The following is a 25,816-nucleotide window of genomic DNA, read 5'->3' as shown; positions in this document are numbered from 1 at the left end:
ACAACACCCCACTATTGACCAGCAAGCTACAAGTAAACCCTGTGTACATGAGTGTGTGTGTGTGTGTGTGTGTGTGTGTGTGTGTGTGTGTGTGTGTGTGTGTGTGTGTGTGTGTGTGTGTGTGTGTGTCTGTGTGTGTGTGTCTGTGTGTCTGTGTGTGTCTGTGTGTGTTTGCGTGTCTTTTGCTTCCAGAGGGATGTGCTTCTATATAAAGAGAGTCCCTTGCAGCCTCTCGTGCAGTTAGTTATCCTGGCTTGGCTCAGTAAAGCGTGAGTCAGAAGGGTGATGATGTCATATGAAGTCTGGAGACATTTGGCAAAGCACCCAACGGGAGGGGAGAGAGGCCGGCAAGCCGGGGTGGAAGAAAGCAGGAACCACACAAGGGTGATTGACAAGGAGAGTGTGAGGGGAGGGGAGGTTGAATCTCATCAGCTGTCAGGGTTCAGCTGTGTTTCGATGTCAACTCGACAGATTGGACACTTCCTGCTGGTGGCCAGCCATTGGTCCACGCAGCCCTGGTGGAATAGGTGCATGCAGGGCAGTCTCCTGGAGGACAGAGAGACAGAGAGACACGGGGTCAATGTTGATTCACATTGGCAAGCATGACTGTCCCTGTGCAGACAGTTACTGGCTTGCAAAGAACTTCTGAAACCTGCAGGGAGTTAATTTTGTTCATTCAGGCATGTAGAGACAACTTCTGTTGAGTCGTGAATCCTACACGCCTCTCAGACAGCTGAGACTCCATATGCTGTAAACTGACTCTCTGTCCTCATCCCAGGGCACAGTTCTTCCTGAAGCTCACCCCCCAACTTGGTTATGAATGCATGTCTAAGTCCATGTGCTTGTGTGAATGTTTAAAGGAATAGTCCAGCATTTTGGGAAACATGCTTATTCACGTTATGATGTGAGTGAGATGAGAAGATTGATACCAATCTTATATAGGTGTGTTAAATATGAAGCTACAACCAGCAGCTGGTTAGCTTAGCTTAGCACAAAGACTAGAAAAGGTGGAAACAACTAAGCTTAGCACCATTAGAGCTCAATGATTGTTTAACTGTAACTCTACCCAAAGTGTAAATGTACCAGAGGTTTATGTGTTGGGCAAGTGCTGGTTACCTGACAACTGCTCAATAAATTAGATATAAGATGGTAATTTGTAACATTTAGAGGTGTTAGTATGTGTAATTCATTACCATTTTGCTAGCTGATCCCCCTGCCCTTGCAGTCTTTGTGCTAAGCTAAGCTAACTGCCCGCAGGTGGTAGGTTCATATTTACCACACGGTAAACCAGTACACCAATACTGCCATCTAACAAACAAACACAATAAGCGTTCTGTTGAACTTTTACTTGAAGCTTTCTGAATTTTCTTTACAGAAAAGTGATGTTTTAGTGAAAAAGTCAGATTCTGGGGCTCTGAGGGATTTCTCACCTGACGTCCTCTCCATCCTCCAGCATGGACAAACAGATGGTACATTTCTCATCCACATCTGTTTCCTCCTCCTCTCCAATCTTCAGCTGCAGGGGCTTTCTCTGTTAGCAGGTCAAATTACACAGAACGGCATAATATTAGGCCATTAAACCCCGTGTAAATATAATCAATAGTTTATGTCTTTGAGTTATTAACATGCTGTGGTTACTGTTATTTGCCCTACCTTCTTATATTTGTGTGGGAAGGTGAATCTCTCTATGGTTGTCTGGACAGCTCCTCTACTGACACTCCCCAGCCGGTCCTCCAGCTGCAACAGCTCCTGAAGAAAAAGCAGAGCCGAATATAATAGAATACTCTATAACAGCTGCTAAATTGACATTGTTTTGTCAATTGATGTTTCCAAGTTCAAGAATTCACTTTAACGTCAATTTATTATTCCAACATGAATAAGAAGCCCTTTAAGCATTCAAAAAAATTTGAACAGATCTACATTTGACATGACAACAGAGCCATCTCCTATCACAAGATCATGAGTGATCAGTGATATGACTGAAAGCTCTAGAACGGCTACCAAATGGAATATAATGTGAGGTTATTTGTCAGCTAGAATACAACAGTATAGACAAAGTTCAAGTTCTTTAATACACTAAATAAAGATGCAGATGAGATGGCAAAGTGACACAAAGCTTGAAAGTTTGTTTAAAAAAAAAAACAAAAAAAAACGAGGGTCCTGGCTTTGATGGATGGATGGGTGGAAAATATATGAAATGTATTGCGAAATATATCTACCTCATAACTTTCTCGCACAGCGGTGGCATGCCTTGAAGGATTCAGACTTTGCAGTGCCAACAGGTGCAGCTGAGGGTACGGGTAGTTTCTGATTTCATGCACAACCTAGCAAAAGAGAACTCCATCATATTACAGCACGGCTCATCCTGCAGCTAAATACAGTTTTTCTCCATTCTTTTGATGCATTGTTAAGCAAGCAAATACACGCTCCAAAAGGAGGTTGATGTAAGAATTAAAATCACATTCCAGTGCGTCCCTTTATGTGAGACTTTATGATGATTATGGAGGCAAATGTTGGCTATGTGATAGTTGTGTGAAACGTAAAGAGATCTGTGTGAAAAGAACCAATTATTATGAGTTAAAGGGGAACTCCACTGGTTTTATACATCTAAGAATGGTTAGAGGTCTTTGGGAGTTTCTGTGTGAAGAGCTGTATAAGGCTGTTTGTGGCTCCAGACGGAGCGGTGTTAAGTCTCATAAATTGTAGTTTTTTTCATAGCATTTGTACTTCAAGTTGCATTGTGGGTAATGTAGGTGCCAGGTACTGACAAGGAAGAAAAAAAGCATGGAATCTGGTTTTGCTGCATCAATTTCAGCCCATTGGAGAAAAAAACTCTAATTTACAGACGAAGATATCTATTGAAAAAAATTATTATGGTAATAAAATTCAAAATGAAGAATAGCAGGGTGGAACAGTCTGTGTTGAACATACCACTTGTGCAGAGGATGTGTTCCTGGGGAAGTGGTGCATTCGAGGGGAGGCTAGGTAATGCTGATAGTGCTGTGGAAGCTGCTGGAGCTGGTACTGGTGGTGAGGGAGGCCGGCATCTACGCTGAGATCCCTGCAGGCAGACAGACAGGCAGCTAAATCAACATTGTCACCCATGTTAGGCAATGTGACAGACAGACAGATGGGTGCAGAGATGAAAGGACGGGGATAATTTCTCCACTCTACAGGACTCTCGTTAATCTCCCACAGTGACTCACCAGTCGGTGCCTTCGGCCAGGTACCGTGGCTGCTGTGTCATTGGCTGGGGAACATGGAGGGGAGGGGAGTACTCATAGCCTGAACGCAGTCGGTGAGGGTTCAGGGGAATACGCTCCTGGGCTCTTCTGCAATAAGATAGAAATGTTTAACTTGGTATTATGTGTATATTTATCTGAATTAGCATGTAGTCGTGGTTTTACCTGGAGTGTGGGAGGATCCTGCGATGCTGCGCTTCAAGAAGCTGCTGCTGGATGAGGTATTGCTGGTGTAAGGCCTGAGGTAGGAATGGAGGCCCCGGCACATCCTGGAACTGAGGGGGTGCAGGCAGGGCAGTGAGGGGCGGATGGTGTGCCGGGGGCAGGTGGGTGGCCAGGCCTGTCTGAGGGGGCTGGCTGGCATGTCCTAGAGGGAACTCTGCTGAGATGGGCGCCTGGGGAGCGCCCAGGTGAAAGTGTCGGCAGGAGGTAGCATGGCTATTGTGATGCCTGGTGAAGTGTGCTCCTATGGGAAATAAATGCAAGTGATCAGAATTGCCTGTGATTACGTCTAACTAAACAGACACCACAGGGACCCAGACAAACCAGTGACGAGCACATATTGACACACATAACTGCTCTTAATAAGACAAATTAGGCCTTTCTGGCTCCCTCTCACACACACAAGGACATTCAAAAACATTCAACCACCGGTCACACTGAGAGAACATAAAAATAGGAGAGTCCTGACACAGGAAGAGACAAGACAAGACAGACAAAACAGCAGATGGATGACACAAACACTGAGACCCCTGTGGAGCGCCATCTAAACCCACAGACAGATTGCACCCAGTGGCCTCCCTGTCCACTTGCCATAGTATAGCCAGCAGGGAGGATGGATCTTCACTAGCTGCCTGGGGTGTTTCCGAGGAGATCTACAGCACCAAGGGTTGTCTGCGGTCCATCTCTAGTCTATTTAATAGATTTAGGTTCTACATTGTGATTGCTGTTTGAAGGAACACTGTAGATTTCTCATTAAAACCCTCCATGAGTCTGATAATAGTCAGGCTCCACAGCAACTGAGGTGGGCTCAAAAGATTATCCGCCTCCATTTCTACCCTCCCCCACCCCTCCTATTAGAGGTGGAGAAGACTTGAGATTGTGTGGTAGTCAAACTGAATCACCTCTGTATTGACTTGAACAAAACAATCAATACAAATTACTGAGCTCACAGAAAAGAGGGCTGGACGGAGAGTGAGGTGGTGACAAACCATTACTACTTGAAGTTCCCATTACAACTTACAAGGCTTCTGGACCAGGAGGCAGACAGTGTGTGTGGAAGATGGACTGTGCAGTGTGTATATGAAATACCTGAGTATTGCCCCTTTGTATGGCCTAGAAATATATTCAGTCTTCAAGTTGTGTATTTTATAAGAAACAATTATCTAATCTACTGCTGTGTCAACTGTCCCAGGCTGAATCAGGCAGACTAAATCTGGACTAGCTAAACAGTAATATGGAGTGACACCGTATGTCTAATATGAGCAAGTGGGAGGATTTAGCTATTAGTTAATGGTTTGTGATATATTTAGCATTTGCTGACAAATCTAATTAACAGAAAATGGTTCACTGACTTGAGATTCAATTTGCATATCATCATCTGTAACATTTTCATTTAATTTAAACAAAAAAACCTCTGAAATACATGTGAATCATATATATTTATTTTGTTTAGTTAAAGGAATAGTTTGCCATTTTGGGAAATACATTTATTCACTTTCTGAATGAGAAGGTTGATACTACTCTCATGTTTATCTGTTAACTGTAAGTTAGCAGCTGGTTAGCTTAGGTTAGCTAAGCTTAGCACAAAGAATAGAAACAGGAGGAGACAGCTAGCCTTGCTATGTGTAGCAGTTACAAAATATTACAAAAACCAAAATGAAAACACAACAAACTATGTCTCACCCAAGAAAGAGCCTGACACGCCAGTTTTGGTACAAATTAGCTGTTTCCTCCTTCAGTGCTAAGCTAAGTTAACCTAAGCTAACCAGCTGTCTTTGCTCTCCTCCAGAAAGCAAATAAGTGGATTTCCCAAAATGTCAAACTATTTCTTTAAGTATTACTAATATGACATATTTGCACGATTGTTGTTTTGCTTCACTGCATGTAGCCTCTGGACGTGGAAAGCCAGTGAACCTTGAGAGCCATGAGCAGGCTGAAAACATTTGGCTGAGGAAGTAGAGCAGAAATGGCAGACTGGTGGTTCGGTTTGGTAAAAGGTTGCACGTCACTTTTGTATAAAGCCTGTGACCTGGTAAGACTGGACTCCGTGTGAAGCTTAGAGTAAACATCAGATTATTTGTCTCTGGGCTCTTCCACAGCATCAACTACTGACATTAATATTTGACATATTGCAGTGCTGCCAGCAGTGTTACATCTCTGCTTCCACTTTGACTTAGACATAAAATGCCCGATTGGTGCAGAACAGACCCCCACCCATCCACACAAACACATGCACATACACTCCTCATCCACCTCTCCTCACTCCTAGCCCCTGAGCTGCTGCACACAGGCAGCCCCTCCCCCACAATGTGGCTGCAGCATGGTGTCCCTGTGCTGTGAGTGACAGCCCATAAGCACCGCCCACCAGCGACTGCAGCAGTCTGACATTAAACCTGCCCCCCCCCCCGCCCTCCCGCTGCCATCACTGCAGCTTTGCAATCACACCTCCTTTCTAACGTAATCCTGTCTTCTGCCTAGTCCGGTGGTCTTCCATCATGCATCAGAGCCGTGTATTATGCAGTTTTTTATTTGAAATCCATCACCACACCAGCTGATATTGGTGATTTGCAGACTCACAATTTAGAGTGTGGGAGTAAGGAGAGAAATAAGCCTCTGTGTTGTACAGTTGGACTAAAAATGTGCATACAAATTGCTCTAGATGGCCCATGCTTGCACACTGCTTACTGACCTTGATTCTGTACATGGGTCAAATAAGGACAGGGTGGTTGCTCAGTGAAAGACAAAACATCTGACGTTAATGTGGTCTGAAACAATGCAGCTACCGTGTTTTAACATATGCATTACAGCAGTCAAGTTATTCAAAAGTCTATTGCTGTAGTCAGTGGCAAAAATTGCCAAGCACATATGGCTATTTCTCAGACACACCTTATGTCTGCTCATAAATAACTCTGACTATTTCAGACATTGTGAACAGATGTAAGGCTCAAGTGGCTGGAATGGGACAGGAGGGAGTCCCACACTTTAAAACTCCTTAAATTGCTGAATCTATATTTAAAGTGTGCAGCTAAATACTCAGAATTAATGACACCAGAGCCTGTGCTACATGACGTGACCAACTGCCCTACTTCAAAACTTTTCAGAGAAGCAAAGGCTTTTTAATGCTTTGTTTATAGTGAGAGCGATCCATAAAGCCAAGACGGTAGAGTAATTAACTTAACAATTACAAAAGAGTAGAACTTATAAACCAAATAATTTTGTAGGCTAGTATAAACATTCAGCACTTGTGTAATTAAGGCCCTTGTAGGCAACCTATAGTGCAATATTACCATCACTTACTGACAAAAATTATGTCAACACATTCATTTCATATTAGACTCCCTGCAACAAATAATCAAAAGCCTTATCTGCACAATGAGACACGTTTTGTTACGTTGTTGTCAGAAGCTACTAACATGCCTCTGGATGACTATAGGAATTTATTCTTACAAATTAAAACTGTTGCTTTCTAGTAATCTAAGAATTTACTTGTATGAATGTGTCAAGGTCCGTTGTGCTACTTAAAGAGAAAAGAACCAAATGAAAGAGCCCAAAAGTTATGGACATGACACGGAGACACAGATACAAGGCTTCACAGATAAAATAGTCGCAATTTGGTGATTGAGCCAGGCTGATTTTTCATTATGCTACACATTTGAAAGAATAGTAGAAAATCTACTTATTCAATTCGCAGGTGTAGAGTTAAATGATAATATACCACTTTGATTTCTGTCTGTTAAGTACAAGCCAGCAGCCAGTTAGCTTAGAGAGAAAGAGCTAGCCTGGCTCTTTCAAATGGTAACAAAATCCACCTATCAGCATCTCCAAAGCTCACTTATAAACATGTTATCTCTCCTTTCCTTAAACCAAGTGCAAAAATGACATGTTTGGTTACTTTAAGCTAAGCTGCTGGCTGTAGTTTCATATTTGCTGTGCAGCTATGAAAGTGATATCAATCTTCTCATCTAACTCTACACCTGAAAGCAAATAAGCATATTTCCCCAAAATGTCAAACTATTCCTTTAACAACACATTCGAAAGAACTGCACAACCTACAGAAGAATGTAGCCCAGTGGTTATATATTATAAGGAAGAGAGACTTAAAAGGTCTTTGGGGTTTAGATACAAGTCTGTTCACCCTTAAATCAGGACGAAATAACATATACAATGGGGTCTGAGACCACAGTCCATTCAAGTGAAAGGAAAAGTGGTCTCAGACTATAATTTGCCATTGTATAAATGGCATTTGCAATACCATTTATGCCCTGGCAAATGACCCTTTAATATCTTTAGTTGTATTAGGCCATTTTAGGCAATGCTGTATATCAAATGCAACATTTCTAACATGATTTGTGCATCAGCATGTTGAAGTACCTTGATTTTTTTCCATTTAAAAAAAAAAAAATTGCTGGATTAACAAACTCATTCCTCTCTGGTTTTTACAAAAATTTTACAGAAAACGGACTGTGGTATATCACCACATACATCGATATGCCAAAAGAAAATGATATATACCATGATAGAAGAATTTGTCCATATCGCTCAAAGTGGTTCCAATGTTAACTCAACACCAATGAACACCAATGAGTGGATGTGAGGGAGGCTGTGTCTTGTTTTATAAACAATAGTGTATGGATTAGGAGGGAATGACAGCGTGTAACATTAAATATCAATGCCGGTGTGTTTCACTATAAACATGCTTTTTTTTTTCTTTTTTTTTTTTTTTTTTAAAAATGGATAGAAAATTTGGTTGCCCCTACTCCAAACTAAGCAGAGCAGCAACTTGAAGAAACTCTGTCAAAGACAGCTGAGAAATGAGAGCACATATAGAGTGAGGGGACCGTCTCAGTGACAGCACAGTGTGGAGGGAGGAGGGGAGGAACACATGGAAATCAGCAAAAAGCACACTGAAGGTTAGGAAGAAAACTACAGTCTTTATTGGAAAATATTAGGATGTGTGGCACTGTGTGATAATAGTAATAATAAGAGTAATAAGTCCTATATAACCATAATAATACCATGCAAATTAAGACCAAAGGCAAGGCCCGACCATGCTCTCTGTAGGGTTAACAGAACAGAAGCAGCATCCAATGAGTAGATGTGTATGCTTATAGCACATTTCAGTACAGCAGGGACATCTCTACACAAAGATTACATTGGAATCTGCTGTTCAATGTGGAAAAACAAAAGTATAAAATGACCATGCATTAGGATCTAATACAAGAACATAAGGTAGAAAACCACAACCAAAGAATAAAAGACATTTTGATTCTAAAAAGGAGTTCTACAGCAGTGCAGGATATACACATCCCTGTAAAATGGATAGCATTCTGGAGGTGTCTGAGGAAAGACTCGAGAGGGGGCTGTGAATGATAGGGGGGGATTTTCAAAATGGCAAGATGAGTTAGACCTGAGTCTCGCCAATTTATTGTGACCGACAAAATCAATTCAGCTAGCAGGAACAAAGGCTTTCACACATGGATAGGATTATGACCAGCCGTTTGGACGCCACTATAGCAAGTGCAGTGGACCATCAAAGGTGAAAATAACATCACACAAATTACTGTGATTTTAGTAGTGCAGGGTTTTGGCCAATTGGCAAATGTTAGGATAACAGGATTACTGGTCAAAAGTGATTTAGAGAAGGTGATCATACAAGCACTGGTACAATGCACCTTTGCAAATAGGGGATGGAGACAATATTCAAAGAGTTCGATCAAGCCTGGCTGTAATCGAATCGGGGAGGATCAAAATGTATCCACTTTACAGAAATTTACAGCAGAATGTAGTCTATCCACACTGAATGGGAGAATCACAATGACAGTCTGTAGTAAAGTCTAATGCTACAAATGGGTTATTCACTAAAGAGCAACATGACAGTATAAATAAAGACAAACTGTTTTCTACAGAAGGTGTTATTCTTTAGTCTGTTACACAGAAGGATACGGTATGAGTGGGAACTCGGTTTTAATGCCAATGTCGTCTTCAGATGGAAAGAGGAAATGAGGAAGAAGGGGTTCACAATACAGCTAGATGCAGAGAACAGGCAGAGGCTACGGCAGACAGCAGCAGATGATCGTTAGCTACACAATGGAGGGGGACAAAGGTCTGAGAAATGCGGAATGTAGAGCCAGCCTCGATACTATGGAACAGGAAAAAAGAACACAAATAAAAGCACAATGAAATCATTGGTGCTACTGCATGTAGTTTTAACAATGCACGTCAAATTATTATTAATACTACTATTATTATTACATAATCAACACAGATAGCCTACTGCAATGGAGGATGATGTTATTGTTATTGTGCCCAATTGAACGGATGTGATTATTCGCCTTTATGCTGTTCAGATTTTCACTGCTGGAGCGCCTGCAGCGTAGTATGCAGGTTTCATTTGTCGCTTTCCATCGGACAAACATTTTATTTTAAGGTTTGGGGCAAAATGCCACCATTTTATAGTCTATTTACAATAGCTCCTAACCTGAGGTACAACCATTGCACTGCCTGTTTTTAAATGGGAGATGCGTTAATTGGATATAAGTCATAAAAGTCAGGGTAAAATGAGCGCAGGAAATCAACACACTCGATGCCAGTTGCACACAAAGGGGCAAACAACCCTTGTCATGTTGTCAGCTGCTTGCACGGCCAAATTAAAGACAAATCCAGACAGAGTTGTGGAGATTAATGGCAAAAAAAAAAAAAAGGAAAAAGAAAAAAAAAGCTGAGCTGGTATATGTGAACAACATCGAGCTGTTGGTATCGTTCAGTAGTTACTAGCAGTGACTGCACAAAATAACTGCAAACGCACGTAAACACGGCGCAGTGGAAGACGAAGCAGACAGGACCGCGCTAGCCGCCGCCGCTGACGATAAAAGGGAAAAGCGAGGCTGCCATTTGACAGCTGCGGTGATTTGGTGCGGTGAACAGGCCACGAAACATCCTAACACAAATTACACTCGTGGCTCCTATAAAATTAAATGCCTTCACTCACAGTAACCACGTTTTAACTTGTTATATTTACGCGACGCTACAGTTAGCAAGACAGCTAATGTTATCTGTCGCTATCGTGCTCGCCTTGCTAGCAGGTGTCAGCTGTTTACATCATTTAAAAGGACATTTAAAAAGAAGAAACGCCGAGAAATTTGTTGGATTAGGGTTAGGATTAAAAAAAAAACACACAGCTAGTCATACCTCTATTTCTAACTGAGCCGAAGACGGGGAGAACCAGATATCCAACATGTACTAACACCATCCTGGGTCCTTCTTTGTTGTGTGGGCAGCCAGCGAGACAGATGGTCCATGGAAATGATCCCCTCCAGTACCCTGCACATTCAAACGGACAGGCTGCGCTGCTTGCACACGCACACCCGGACGACCAATCACTGGACCCCTCCAAGCAGGACCCTCCGGCTTTGGAACCCAGCCCCGCCAATAGGATCAGCGCTGGGGCGGGGATGTCTGTGTTTTTGGTCAGCCCGCCCCTCCATGACTGAATCCACCACAAGCCCGGATAAGATACTTATATAGTTAGTGTTTCTCCTCCAAGTAAACATGACCCCCTCATTAGATTTCATTCATACTGTCTATTGAACATTGGCATTTATGTGTCAAAAAGAGGAGCTATATTAAAATGAAAATTCAATCTGCAACTGATTATTCAGTAGGTGTGGACAATATAGATCCAGGAACACATATCAATCTAAATATTGATACTTTTTATTGTTTAAAGCAGCATCATGTAAAGAGAGTAATATTTAATTGACATGATCTATGAGATGTATACATTTTTAATAATCTACTTCTTACTGTATTTTAATCAGCACAAAAACATGAGGCATTTACTTTTACTAAACAGAATACAGTATTTAATGGTAAATAAAAAATATTAATTATGTGAATTGTCTGAACTAAATAGATCATCACTGCAAATATCACAGCATAAGAAGTGTGTCCCTTCATTTTTACATATAAAACATTTAATGTGGTGAATTATTTAAGATTAAGATTAAAGGCCCTGCATACCCGTACAGGTGTTTTCACTTATTGTGGCTGATTAGGCCTGCTCAGGCTGGAGTCATGCAAGGCTCTGCTGGGTATTACATGAGGTAACCAAACACCATCTACTAATGGGCATTTTCACAGCAGACATTTTGGCATGTCATAGCAAGAAAACCACATGTGTAATTTATAAAATTGACACAGTTAAAAACATGCATTCATTAAAAACATTAAAATCCACTTCCAGGGCCCTGGTAATGTGCATGCTGACTTAGCTGCATGGTGTACTGGGACACTTAATGAAACTTCATGAGTCTTCGTTAACAAAATTTGTTCCACCTGTGCTTTTCTTGAAAGACAATTCAAATGCTGCAACAAAGCCACCAGGACGGTCAGGAGAAAATGCAAGTGAAAACACTTGATGTGCAGGGTCTTCGAACTTTCCAACAGGTAATGAAATAATTAATAAGGTTCACTCATCTAGCTACATTGAAATGCTGTTTGCATTGCAATGCCTTTATATTAATAACAGTCCACTATAGTAGTATACTGTTTAAACTATGAAAATGGCCATTCTTCATCATTAATACTTTTACTATGGATATTTTTAGTACATTTTGCTGGTGATACTTCTGTACTTTTATTCATGTAGAATTTTTTAATGGAAGAATTTTACATCATGGGATTGTAAAGGATCTGAGTACATCTTCCATTGTCTGCAGTTCATAGACCTATGTCTCATGGTTTTGAGAACTGGCAGCTAAATTCGCAAGTAGACATTGGTTCACCAGACTACAATGTAACTACAAAAAGGACTCCTATAAGACACTGAACATCTGAGACGTTAAAGGAAGAAAAAAAACACATTGGATTAAATTGAATAATAGTTTAAGCCTGTTCTTCTTCACTTTGGGACTGAGTGGATTTATCGTCTCAGCCAGGACCCTTCTGTGAGAACGAGTAAACAGACACATTCATTAGGGAAATGCAGCTGAATAATCAGTTATACAGATCATTAAGTAATATTTATTTCTCATCTTAATTCCTTTGAAAAACAACTGCTTCCTAAACATATGTTGTGCCATTTTTCTGCATAGCAGATATGCTGAAGACTGTCTGTGTCCTGAAAACCTCTCTGCCTTTAGTCTTAAGCCTGAAGGGTGAAGGAACAGATGGGCATGGGGAGGCTGAGGGGGTCACAAAACTCATAGTCCCATATGTCCTCGTCTTCCAGTTCCCACCATCTAATACTTTGAGCCTGCTGTGCCACACAAAGAGCCTTTCATAATGGTTTACTATCACTGCAGGTCAAACTACTGCAATCAGGCCCCTTTATTTCCCAATGACAGACTTTTGATCTTTAATTCTGTCACATTTACATACACATTTTCTTGAAAAATTAATTTCTCTTCAGTCCTCGTGCTAATTAGTCACATTGCCTTCTTTTGTTGACTTATCTTTTCGGATTTTTTTTTTCCCCCCCACAGTGACAGGTTGAGTTAAATTAGAAAACAGCTTTTTAATTTGTACTATATTAAGCAGAGCCTGAAAGTAACGTTTCATGTTGTGCTCACTGGTAAATTGAAGTAGTTCCATCACACATTATTCTAGTTGGTTTAAAGCCCTCTGGTGGTGGTTGGAGCTGTCATTCTGAATAAACCTGCATATAACAGCGCACTTGTACAACACTGAGTTTAAACCTGCAGACCAAAAAGACATCTGCAGGAGGAAGGATTCTCATTTCTGGCTTTGAGAGTGAGCCAGCACATTCACTGCTCTGTGAGGCCACCACTGCCCTGTAAAAATTAGCATACAGCTGATGTTCTGCCCCGAGGGTGAAAAGAGCTGGCTAAAGGGCTTCTTTGGTTTAAGGAAAAGGGCCCCGCAGACTGCATTGCTCCACTCCCTCATTGTCCTCTTCATGTGAACTCCATATGTCCCCCTAGCGGCAGGTGTCACAGGATGACCTCTGACCCGGCATGCCACTTTGTGGGTGAGGGTGAAGTTGTATTGTTCACAGCCAGGCAGTAGTCTAGACTGTTTAGCCACAGGATAAAAGAACACAATGAGACATCTGATTTAAGTTTTGTACCTATGATGGCAATTCTTCTCACTCATACAGACAAGTGCATACTCATACAAAACACTTTAGATAGACAAGACTTGTGGCGTCAGATACATTTGTCAATGTGCTGTCATGATAGTAACATTGAAATTCTACTTTTTGAAGTATTTTGTTTGCGAAAGTTGTGTTTAAAGATGTCTGAAAGGATGAAAAATGTCATTATCATCATGTTCCTCTGGAAAACTGGCAGCCAAGTTTGCAAATAAGACATTCATTCATCAGACTTCAATAAAACAACAAAGAAAAATCCTCACCAGTTCAATTTTCCTTCCCTAACCTTGATACCAGACATTTCACCTCCCAACAGTCCCAGCCCTTGAGCAAAGATTACACAGCATGATTATAATCCAGTTTTCTAGTAAAAGAAAAATAAATAAACATACCAGAGGGTCATTAAATAACGCTCTATTTATTTAGTTTTAAAATAGTTTCTTTTTGATCTACAGACATAATTTCAAGGAAGTCAAGGACCTGCAGAAGCAACAAAATAAACACCTTGTTTGTTAATTTAAAATACTGACAGTAAAATAAAACAAAAATAACAGAAGAGCAAGGCTAAATTACTAATGAGGGTTATAATCTGACTTGAGGTTAAAAGATGTGACCAAACATGCAATGTGCAACCATAGTTGAGCATCACTGCCCTATTTTCTACCAAACCTCACCTCTAAAGACAGGAGCAATGTCTTACTAACATTTCATAATAATCCTAAGGAACAATAGCAAAATAGATTTTGCAAGCAGAAGTGGTCTGGTAAAATAATTGTCCCTACAGTGGTAGCTGCATATAGTGAAAAGAACTGGCCAATGGAAAACAAAAATATCACATTATACTGAACTGTCTTGAATATGAAACAGAATTCATGTCACCTCATTTCACAAGTGCAACGACTTCCAAATTAAAATCTTCAGACTTACTGAGTAAATTTAAAAGAATAAACTGGAAGCATATTTCAACTTGGGAAAGAAAACAAACCCAAAATATATTCCATTTAGACTTTGGTTTAGTTCCTTATATTTAGGATTTTCCCTTTCTGTGACCAGCAGAAGTTAAATTAATATGATTATATATTTCTCAAGCATCACTTAAAGTCGATGTTATTCAATATGCAATAAAACAAAGTGATAAAACAGTGTATGAAGTTGGATTGCTGATAAACCTTTACCAGCATGGCTGCAGTCTCATCAGGGCTGTAGTACTGCATGAAGACAAAAATAAGACCACAGGGAAAGAGAGCAAGCAGGCCATGAGGACCAGGGTAAAAACAGTTCATACAGTAAATGTCTCCTCTACAAATGCCCCACATGTGGGCACAAACTCAACACCACGTGTACTGTGTTTATACATGTGCTAAATTCACATCTATTATTAAAATATTTATTGTTGAATAGCAAAATCCACTGCTTTGTAGGTAAAAGAATAAGCTTTATACCATTCTAAAAGAAAATAGTGCACATTTCAAGGCAGTTAGGCCAACTTGCTTTGCAGTATTCAATGGAAGATACATCTCCTCAGTTGTTATAAAGGGGTCCCAGAGGTTTAAAGGTGCTTGCATCCACTCAGGATAAGCATGCAAACAATAAGTGCACCCAGTCAGCACTGCAGGGTCATACATTCACTGATAACCACGACACCTTCGTGTCACTTTCGCTCTCTCTAACAGAGATGTGGTGTCTGACGAAAAATTTGTCTTCAACAAAAGATACGTGATTTCTATTGCCAATAAAACATCACACATAGTACTGCTGCGATGGAAATGAGTTGTATTTTGTAGTGTGTCTGTGACAAGTGTGGATGTTTTATTTACCTCTGAGTTTGAATCTAACAAGTGGTTCCGTTTGTTTTCATGAAAAAGAAAAAACGTATTGTAACATGGAAACAAAGGAAACAAAAGCTGTGAATTTAAAATAAGACAGATTTTGAGAAATAAACTTATTTGCGTTCTGGTGGAGAGTTCAGTCTAGATGAGAAAATCAATACCAATGTCATTTCCATTAAATATGAAGCTACAGCTAGCAGCTGGTTATCTTAGCTTAGCACAGAGACTGAGATGGGGGAAATGCTAGCCTTGCTCTGTCCAAGTATTTCTTGGCTCTGCGCAGTTGCCAGGGAACCAGCAGAGACACCGGGAAGTTACTGTGTCCAGCCAAGACTAAGTCTGCCATGTAACCGTCTGTTAAACAGCAAATTGCCATTTTTAGAACTCAGATTAATCAAATGAGATACCATGTTAATCAATGAGCTTTAAAAGGTGCAGGTAGGTGGATTTGTTACCTTTGGACAGAGACAGGCTAGCTGTTTTGAGTCGTTTTGCTGAGCTAAACTATACGGGCTGTAGCCTTTATATTTAACAAAAAGATATATGATATCAATCTTCTCTTCAATCTTCTCATTTAAATTCTCAGCACAAAGGCAAATAAGCTTATTTCCCAAAAAGTCCAACTACTCCATTAGGACGAACCAAAACAAAACACTCCCGGACAGTATCAGAGCATGGGCTCTTCTTAAGCTGAGCACTGTATAGTAAAGCGAAGTTATCAATGCAGAGCTAAATATGAAACCAGTGGTGAGACTAAAAACAAAATTGACCCAAGACAGGAACAAAGCAATTGTTCCCATCTATCTATGATGTACTGTACAACAGAAAGTGTACCAGCTGCCATTTTGTCTTGACCGCAGGTGACTGCAAATAAAAATGCCAAATCCAGTCTGAAAATATGTTGTTCAGAGTCTGTAGTGAAACGGGTCATCAGCCATATTGTGATACAGACCTGCTCTTAAGCAGCAACTTGAAGTTTTCACTGTATAGCTTGCAAGCACACAACACCAAATGACTACCTACATCCGTTATCAAGGGGTAACTGAGGTATAAAATGAAGGGAGGATATTGCTATCATTGACAGATCAATCACTCTTACATACATTTCCACCTGCACTTGAAGTGCTGTGCCATTTTATTACAACTAAATTCATAGCTGACAAGCCAAGATCAGGGAATCACGTCAGCAGAATGGCTTTGATACATATGATTGTTCAACAGTAAGTTAAAAACAAACAGTGCTCTGGAGCAGGAAGAGTCCACAAGTGGTTACAGGCGAGGCTGCAACTCTAGGAAGGATTTCAGCCGTAACATGGAGGCGAGGCGAGAGGGATGAGGATTAGGAGTGAGAGAAAGAAAAAAAGGAGTCTTCAGTGTACAAGTTGTTTAAAGTAGGTATTTGTGTCCAGTGTCCTCGTCCAGCGTGAGGTCCACCACTTCAGGAGGGGACACCCAGTTAGGCTGAGGAGAAACAGTAGTCCATAGCTGTGGTTGATTTGTGCTGTTTAACTGCTCCACTGAGTTCTCCTTCCAGGAGGACAAACTCTTTATCACACCTCCGCATGGGTGGGCGCATCTGGATTTAGAAACAAAAAATTCAAAAAATTTGAATTCATTTGTAAAACCGTTGGGGTGGGGGGATATTCACACTGTCAGTAAAAATAAAACTTTACAGATAAAGTTTCCCCTCTTAAAGTCTTTACCGTGGTTTCTCTTGCACTCCGACAATTTCCACCTCGCTGTCAGAGGAAGCAACGTTAATCTGGCCCTTGTTGTGTTGAGAACTCTCCTTGTGCGACAGCTCTGCCTCCATGTGGCCTGAAACAAATAAGAGGAACAGAGTCACACATTGTGAGGAGAGCCGGAGCAGTAGAGAGCTTCAGGCCTTGCTGACACATGAATACTGCAGCTGCTTTGACACAGACAAGAACAAAACAATGATGAATCTGACACTGTGTTTGAAAAGCTGACTGGACAGCATGGAGGGACACATTGGACAAAACATAAATTGTGGACTTTATATTCATGTTTTCACAATGCCGGCTAGTCCGTCATAAAAGGTCAATTCTTTTGTCTTGAAGCAAAGCCGCAAGACTTTTAATAGCACCAAATGCAAGCCAGTGGAGTGTGGGATGAAGGGTAGCACTTCAAAGGCGTCTTGCTGAGCTTAATAAGATGGTTTCCCCACTTATTGAAGACATCCATGCCTCTAAATGTCCTGTCTTCACTGAGAAGAGTGGAAATTATCAGTTTAGATATACCGGGTTTGTAACTGACCTGAGATAGAGCTCAGAGCTCTTACACACCCAGAGTGAGCTGCCATATCCTGGCCTCTGTGTGTTTTTAGCTCATGCTTTATCACCGTGGGCCGGACTGTCTCCACACTCATACTCTCCTGGTTAGAATCAGTGTCTGAAATATCATAGTGACCCACTACTGGAGGCCCGTCTGCAGAAAACAAAGAAAACACTTCATTATTCAAATCATGCCTGGGAATAGCGGGACTCTGTTTGGACAAGACTCTGGACACTGCATCCAAAGTGGTGCTAGCTGCAGCGTCTAAAATATACCCAAGGAAACACACCCTATTTCACCAGATGACCAGAAGCAGTAGTAGAATAAAACATTTTGGCTCAGTCAGCCATCGCTCTGCTGTAAAACATGAACAATTAGAACTGTGAATAAGATTATGATCACTTTGCAAAGCTACACTGGTGAGGCTTTTATATTATACGTGTGGTTGTGTTTGGGGTGTATTAATCCTTTTGCAGCAGCAGTCGGGTTTTTTTCTCTCCATTTATTGCTTTTAAAATAACAGCCATTCACATAAAACAACACTAGAATACAGTCATTACAAAACACTTCAACATAATCTTATTCAGTGAGTGAAATGTAGTGGGATAATAGAAGCCTAACAACAGAAGAATAACTGTGGAAGAGCGGGAACATGTATCTTTGTTCTACCCTGTCAAAGGAGTCCCTGGGAGACACGTACACACTTCTATCCAGACGTACAGTATGTGTGAGGGGGTTGGCCTGGACAGTGTGTACTATGAGAGAACACTGCCTATGAATAGTAGATTGGGCTGAAATAAGCAGGTACCAGGGTTACCAGAGAAACCGAGCACTTGCCAATGTAAAAGGCCATGTATTAAAGATAGAAAAAGGACTAATGTAAACCAGGATAGTCTCTTTGGTAAACAATGGACTGTCCTTAGTGTTGTTTTTAATGCACACACTCTGTTGTGATTGTATGCACGAGGCTCTCTTAACCGTGTTGACAAAAACAGTGGATTTAAAGGTAATTTCAGTTTTAACAAATGCAGGACAGCAGTTGTTGGATCCATTTAAACCCAAAAAGGGCAAAGTAATTATGCACCATGAAACAGAAACACCAATATTCACACAATTTGAAACAAAAACCATTAGGCCAAGAGAAAACAACTAAATAGATAAAATGTTCTGTCAGACACCATTTATCAGCACACGCAAAGCTACACCTTGCACACATGCTGCTGATGAGAACTAATTTGGCCTTGCACATTCTAGATACTAATAAAATCACATGCAAACAGGTGGTGAAACGATGCGATCAGCTTTATGTTTTGTAAAACTGACAGTCATAGGGCTACATTTACACATACAGAAAACACTTTTTAACATCCTAACTATAAATATGATTAGGCCAAAGATTCCTTCATCAATGTCTGAGATGGTTCAATAGTGTTAGCAGTGTTAAGAACTGTGACACTATGGTCATCTACATCGGTAAAAGCAGTTTTGAGGAGAGGGTTGAAGAGGGGTGTTTCCACCTCACCCAAGACCACAGGAGCTGAACCAGAGAAGGCCACTTGATCACCCAGATCAGTCCGTTTTTTAAGGAAATCAGTAAACATTGCCATGCACCGTACTGCAGCTGTATTACTGCTGTGTATCTGTAAGTTTGATGCCTGGGCTTTCCATTTAAAGTCAAGCTTCGGAACACGCAGTGCCATGTGGAGACACAGGCCAAGCTGGCAGACCAGTGCAAAGAAAAATTTAACTAGGCAAATATTAAATGAGTGAGTGAAGATTTGAGGCTCTTGACATTGTAGCTAATAGCCACAATAAAAGGAACCCATGCCTTATCTGATGCCTATAATCTATACATAGGCTACTAAAAATAACATTGGGAATCATTCCTCCCTCACTAGTTTCCTGTTACTGCACACAGGCAGCAATAGCAGCAAATGTAACAGAAAGGCAAATATTAAAAATGTAAACTCTAATCTAATTACGTCATATGATTTTAAAAAGCAAGAAATCGTGTGGGTTAGTATATTGCGTTTATATTTATAGGCATATCTATGTTTAAATGTTTTGATGTTAGTAAAGCTATGCCACCAAAATAAAGGTTGTCACAAGATTTTAAAAGTCCTGAACCATTCACAAGCAAAGTGCAAACATAGTTCAGGAGAAAGAAGGGTTATGTAGAGTGTTGAACCTGATTTCTAAAGAAATAGTACTATGATGCTTTATCTATCATTCCCAGCATGAGTTCAGATTGACAAGGCACATGCTCTTAAGCAGCAGCACCCCACCTAACACTGTAATGATGGCTGCCCAGGTGCTGTAATGCACATTCTGTCTGAATGACATAATCAGCTACTCTGTGTGTGTGTGTGTGTGTGTGTGTGTGTGTGTGTGTGTGTGTGTGTGTGTGTGTGTGTGTGTATGTGTGTGTGTGTATATGTATATGTATATGTGTATGTGTGTGTACAGCTGGTTCACAAAAACAAACAAGCCATACAATAAGCAATACAGTAAGAGCCCTGACTCAACAGTATATTGAGATATGTCCTGTGTCCGTGTCACAGATGCTGCAGAAATCAAACAGGTGAGTTGAATTATTCAGAATGTCAAATCTCACAGTGATTCAGTGCCAGCAGATGCACTGGGCCTCAGGTCTGCACAGTCAAGTTCAAATGACCAGCGCAGGCCCAACTGATGTTGATGGTGTATCCGTTAAGTGACCTCGCATCATTTACCTATTAAAACCCATTGCCATGCTTTCTGCATCAACTAATTCTACACTTGGTAAGATCAAAGTATGAAACTGCAAGGAGTGAAGAAGTGAAATCTAAACATTCAAGAGACCAGGGTCTGGAACACCTAGATTTCCATTCTGAGTGACCACTTCAGGTAGGATGTTGTTGTTTATAGGGGTGGGGGTGAGACTGTTGTTCTCTCGTGCCAGCATGTAGGCAGCCATAGTCTCTGCAGACTCTGACGATGGTAAAAAGGAACTGGGCGGGGACGGGCGTGCCCCCTGGGAGTGATGCTGCTGCCCCTCTAAGGCATCACTTGAGCGTTTGGATGAGTCGTTGTCCGAGTCGAGGTGTGCAAGCTTTTCCATCCAGATGCGGAAGCGCTCCTCAGTCTGGCGCTGCATCACGGCAAAGCGCGTCATGGCCTCCTCCAGAACGCTGCCGATGCCGTTCCTGTCCCACGAACCGCTGTCCAGCAGCCCATGAATCTGGGCGCCCACTCTGGATCTCTCCGATGCACGTCTGAAGCCAGCTTTAAAGACATTGAGGCCAAGCCATAAGAAAATACAGTAGCACTTTCATGCTTCGGAGGTGGACTTTTGTATTAAAGAGAAAATGACAGTTTGTTTTTGGTTACGTGCAGATCGACTCTTTCATGCTGATGGACTACATCATGCAGTTGTAGCACTCAAATCTGTGTGCAGGATGTAAAAATGGTTGAAACGTTTCATGTACTACGGATCCCTAAAGGAAGGAGCTGGATGTCTCAGGCGACTGATTCAGTCGTGGTTTGGAAAATGTGTTAACTGGTGAAACTTTGAGGTAAACACACCTATTTAGGGTAAATTAATTACATTAATTACAACCCTATGATGCAAGGACAGCAAATATGTCTAACTGTACTTGCTTCTAAAACCATCTTTATATAATACCTCTATACTTGTCCTGAACAAAACTCTATAACTGTATGAACTAGTTCCACTGTGGAAACAGACTAAGTGAGCTAAACAATAGTTTATTAAACAAAACCCCTCATACATCACAAGCTAAATCCTGATTTCAATGGAACAGAAAACTCACCTAATAAAACCAACCCAACAGGTTATATTCTAAGAAACACAATCAAAGGGAAAAGATCAGCCTAAGGTAAACAAAATGACTTGTCCAACAACAGCATCGAGCAGCGGGCCAATATCAACCGACTAGAAGCTACTTAAAGAGAACTCAACTCACCCAAGAGATTTCTACAACCATCAGGAAACATTAGATTTACTAAGGGAACAAACATAGGACTAATGTGCAAGGATACAATACTGCCAGTGTTTGTTTAGACATTTCTGTGCCTGCATTTAGTTTACAGCACAGCCATCACCAGTCAAGAGCTATCTGACTTTCAAAAGGTGCTACAGAACCCATTATAGAGAAAAGAACCACCTGTTTGCAATTCTAAAAAGCTTCATTTCCTCTTGTGTAGGCAGAGTGAAGTGTATGATAGTCCTAGGGAATATTCAAAAGCTGCAGGCAGAGACAGAAAAGCAGGATATACTAAATACCTAGTAGACTCCAGGTGATGAAGAAATTCACTAAAAGAAAAGATTATATAAACCTTTTAAATTGACTTGTTTCTAATGAAATGACACACTAAATATGATTTCGAATATAAACTCTCTGGTACAAGGTTATATTTCTACAACACATTAATGCTGAACAGTAGCTGCAGAGTCTTGCAAGTCAGACTAACACAGTGAGATCATACACCATTGTCTATTTGCAGCAAAGGCTGGGGCTATAAATGGCTCACTTGTTGAATTGCAGAACTCATAATATAGGTTAGAGTATTACAGCTCTGTATATATGAGTTGAAAAATGTCCACTAGATTTCCACAGCATGCAAACGATGAGACAAAGTTCCAACAAAACACATTGTATTACGAGAAGTGACTGGGCATAGGCCCCTCTAAAAACACAGTTGAAGTATTGAAAGATATGGTGAATGAAGACAGATGATGAGTGAGAAAATGACAAAAAAAAAGAAAAAAAAGAAAAAAACAAACAGACAAAGCAGTGCTTGTATTGATCTGATACAAAGGCTTTGAACAGCCCCATGAAATGTTCGTACTATATGTGAAAGGTCAACAATTTGATTTAGGTTGCCTGAAAATCTAAAGTCACACAGGCAGCCTCTTATTGTTAAGATCTGTGTTTGACTCAGATGGCAAATTATCTGTGACTGTTATATACAGTTGGACTATGTGTTGTTTTATTACCATGTGATAGTGTTTTACATATGATATTTTAAGTGGCTGGTGCTACTGTTACCCTGGACAGTTGTGGTAGTAATGTGCAAATGGCATGTATTGTGAATACTGGATGTTACCTGGAATATCTGTCTTGATTGTCTTGCTACCTCCTGAAGTGTCATCATCCTCGTCCTCAGAGGTGCTGGTGCTGGAGTCACATGTGAGCTCGCTGTCACTTGTACTGCTGTCCTGCAGCAGGTTATACTTCTTCCGTGCTGCCGCCTCTCGTTTTTGTCTCAGCAAGCGCATACGCTCCTTGTGTTTCTGGCTACGATGACCTTTCACTTTCCCCAGCTTGCCATTGGTTTGTTTTTCCTGCCCTCCTGCTGCTACCACAGTGGGCTGGCAGCGATTTTTCTTTGCAGCCATTGCATTGGGAGGCATCTCGCTCTCTGAACGTGACCGCCGAGACTTTCTCCCCCCTGTCGCCGTGGCAGATGTTTGCTTTCCGGCTGCCTGCCCAGGATCATTTACGGCTTCCATGTTGCCCTCTTCCTCTCCTCCTGCAGGAGGAGCAGCACCTTCTTCCCCTGAGGAGAGTGTGTCTGAGTCAGCGAGGTGGCCACTGGATGAGGGGGAGAGCATGCAGGGGTTTGAGGAGTCACTCTCATAGATATGTCGAGACACAGGCTTGTCACTCCCTGTAGAGGCATGCTGGGACTCTGGGGAGTCTCGGCGGAGCTCTTTCATCAGGCATGGCATGGAGAGGAGACTCTGCTCACCCTCTGTATTCAAGGGGCTGTCTGCCTCCTTTTCCCTTGGTGGTGAGCTGGTACTGGTGGTGGTCTCCGTTTTCAGATGCTCATCCTGCTCTCCCTGAAGAGAAGCCGTGGCTGATTGTGCTTCATCAAGGCACTCCGGGGGGCACTCAGCATCCCCAAATTCCTCTGCCTTCTCTGAATCAGCCATCTTCATGCTAGTTGAGCCCAGAGCCCAAAGGTCCATCAAACATGGACCAATGTGCCTGGACAGGAGCTCACCTGCTGGAAGAAAAACATATCAATAATTTAAAATCAGGTTCTAAATATTTGCAACATGATAGATGTTAGAGAATGGGGCATAATAGCTTTTTTTTTTTTTTTTTTTAACTAGACAAACTTTCAGTGCAATAAGTAATTGGTTTCACACTGGCTTTCTGCATCTGAGGTGAGTACTTCAAACACCATGTGTGTAATAGATAACTGCAAATTATAGACATTAATTTAAAGTTGGTATCAAATACAAGATCTTTACCAAGGTCTCATTTGGGATTATTAACTTCTAGTCATAGTGCAGTGCCTGTTCAAAATATGTCTGCCAGTAGCCTGATGGGAGCAATGGGATCCATTTACAAACTCACAAAGCAACGTTCTGTGATGTCGCTCATGACTGACTTAACTGTTCAGAGTGATGGCTGTATGTCATGGTGTGAATATACCTTGCAATATATGACTATTTTTCTATGCTGGTAGAAAACGTCTTATGCCGCTAGCTAAGGCTAGCTCTAATATAATCTTTGGATACATCACCAAGCCTATATGAGATTACTTAACTGTCATTTCAAAAGCAGCATACATATTCCAACAACAGAATGGACGAGAGAAAATTACTTTAATTTATTTAGGTTGGTATGTTGGGCTAACATTGTCAATAGGGAGAAAAACATATATATACACATCTATGGTAGTAACGGTCATAAAACTGGCTCACTGGCATTAGATTTGCATATGGATCAGGGGGCGGTACCGGCGTGACAGTGGCCTACCACTGAGGAAACAGTATGTACCGGCGGAACGCAAGCGACGTACCAACTGCCACTTTTCGATATCAGCGCCACTGCAAGTTTGAAGTCGATCGGATGAGCGGTTATCGAGGAAATCGAAGGAAAGACAGAAAGAAAGGCAGATAGACGGACAAAGAGACAGATATCCCTATTTATTAGTACAGTAACCATAGAGCCCCAAAAATGAAATATTTCGATTTAAATAGTATATCTCCACTTAAACTATATTCATATAGATACACCGTTTTGTCTTGTTGTTTTTCTAGCCTTACAAACAGCGATTTTCAACTTGGGCATTTTCTACCGAGTTAACATGTTGCATAACTGTTGACTTTTCACATAACAAAAACAACATATATTCCCATGCAATATTGGCCAGAAATGTCCATTTATCAGTGTTGATGGTGAACAATTAACGCTAGCTAGCTTGTAAACGGAATTAATGTTACTCTTACTTTGAATTTGAATCTTCTTTTACACCTCACATAGCCTAATGATTTCATTAATGTCTGTTAAACCTTTTCAGCCATATTGAACTTGGTGTGTGCACACTCAGACATTTATTTGTGCCTAAATGAATGACTTTAGTTAGTTGGGTCTATGGCTAACTGAGGCTAACACAGGCTCGGATCCAGACACTACTTTTAGCTGCGTAGTGAAGCTAACCTCGGTCATAACCTTACACTCCCGAAACTCAGCGAGAAGAATACGACAAGTCATGGAAAAATAATCATGTTACAGGACAGCTGCCTAGCAAGATCCTATAAATGGAAGCAGTATCTGTCCAGCCAGAGGCGTAACAGGCAGGATAATGTCAGCAGCTAACAGCTAACGTTATCTCAGCAACTTAGCTTAAAACGGGTGCGCTAACTTACCGCGGCGTTAGTTATAATCTTCTTTTCCCAGTGTCAGACTTTTCGACATCTTCGGTAATTTGTAGCCTCTTAGATTTACGATGCATAAACAATGCCCTGCAAAATAGACTTCACTTCTTTAAAACTTGGAAGAATTTAAACGTGTTTTGGCGCAGTGCGCTCGCACCTTTGCGAGCCCTGTTAGCCGTTAGCGGCTAGCTGTGTGTTTATTTTAAAATGTCTCCATCAGCCGTTCACAAAGCTACGTGCGCAATTTCCGGCCTGTTCTCTGTGGCCGAGCGCCCCTGTGGTCAGATATTAATACTGCAAGGTGAGAAAATACCGCAAGACAAGCAGGGACAGCGAGGGATGGAGCAACCAGTACCCTAACAAATGGTCCATGCATGGCCGGATTAACCTCCTAGGGGACCCCGGGGTAAAAATTTGTTCATGGACCCCCACTGAACAT

General features: G+C 41.3%; 2 protein-coding genes across 6 annotated transcripts; both read right to left on the bottom strand.

The window, feature by feature from the left end:
* Window positions 1-428: 428 nt before the first annotated feature.
* On the bottom strand, window positions 429-10,792 carry LOC111239900 (E3 ubiquitin-protein ligase RNF165-like). Of its 2 annotated transcripts, none has more exons than XM_022769840.1 (8): window positions 10,639-10,792; window positions 3,435-3,757; window positions 3,207-3,332; window positions 2,932-3,061; window positions 2,220-2,324; window positions 1,654-1,749; window positions 1,431-1,531; window positions 429-546 (listed from the first exon to the last, which is right to left on the bottom strand). In XM_022769840.1, exons 1-8 carry the CDS (start codon window positions 10,711-10,713, stop codon window positions 429-431), a joined length of 1,074 nt encoding a protein of 357 aa, XP_022625561.1. In that variant the 5' UTR covers window positions 10,714-10,792. The 2 variants fall into 2 exon arrangements, with proteins under 2 accessions (XP_022625561.1, XP_022625563.1); XM_022769842.1 differs by having other exon boundaries at window positions 3,408-3,708; window positions 10,653-10,792.
* A 5,712-nt stretch (window positions 10,793-16,504) lies between these two features.
* cunh18orf25 (chromosome unknown C18orf25 homolog) lies at window positions 16,505-25,565 on the bottom strand. 4 transcript variants are annotated; one of them, XM_022769800.1, is made up of 5 exons: window positions 25,369-25,565; window positions 22,809-23,714; window positions 17,682-17,852; window positions 17,108-17,222; window positions 16,505-16,980 (listed from the first exon to the last, which is right to left on the bottom strand). In XM_022769800.1, exons 2-5 carry the CDS (start codon window positions 23,674-23,676, stop codon window positions 16,791-16,793), a joined length of 1,344 nt encoding a protein of 447 aa, XP_022625521.1. In that variant the 5' UTR covers window positions 23,677-23,714; window positions 25,369-25,565; the 3' UTR covers window positions 16,505-16,790. The 4 variants fall into 4 exon arrangements, with proteins under 4 accessions (XP_022625521.1, XP_022625522.1, XP_022625524.1 ...); XM_022769801.1 differs by having other exon boundaries at window positions 22,809-23,711; XM_022769803.1 differs by lacking the exon at window positions 17,682-17,852.
* Window positions 25,566-25,816: the final 251 nt, after the last annotated feature.

Source organism: Seriola dumerili, unplaced genomic scaffold, assembly GCF_002260705.1.
Source record: "Seriola dumerili isolate Sdu_G_001 unplaced genomic scaffold, Sdu_1.0 BDQW01005691.1, whole genome shotgun sequence".
Taxonomy (NCBI): domain Eukaryota; kingdom Metazoa; phylum Chordata; class Actinopteri; order Carangiformes; family Carangidae; genus Seriola; species Seriola dumerili.
The sequence above is the reverse complement of the archived record's forward strand: the minus strand, read 5'-3'. Positions and strand labels throughout refer to the sequence as shown.

What these genes read in the sequence shown, in the direction of transcription:
- LOC111239900 (XM_022769840.1), bottom strand. Translation starts at nt 10,713, where the DNA reads ATGGTGTTAGTACATGTTGGATATCTGGTTCTCCCCGTCTTCGGCTCA. An exon ending in CAGCAGCTTCTTGAAGCGCA is followed by an intron (nt 3,333 to 3,434) that starts GCATCGCAGGAT and finishes ATCTTATTGCAG; the next exon opens with AAGAGCCCAGGAGCGTATTC. An exon ending in CTGTGCGAGAAAGTTATGAG is followed by an intron (nt 1,750 to 2,219) that starts GTAGATATATTT and finishes CTTTTTCTTCAG; the next exon opens with GAGCTGTTGCAGCTGGAGGA.
- cunh18orf25 (XM_022769800.1), bottom strand. Translation starts at nt 23,676, where the DNA reads ATGGACCTTTGGGCTCTGGGCTCAACTAGCATGAAGATGGCTGATTCA. An exon ending in AATCAAGACAGATATTCCAG is followed by an intron (nt 17,853 to 22,808) that starts GTAACATCCAGT and finishes TGTTTTCTGCAG; the next exon opens with ACGGGCCTCCAGTAGTGGGT. An exon ending in AGCTCTGAGCTCTATCTCAG is followed by an intron (nt 17,223 to 17,681) that starts GTCAGTTACAAA and finishes TATTTGTTTCAG; the next exon opens with GCCACATGGAGGCAGAGCTG.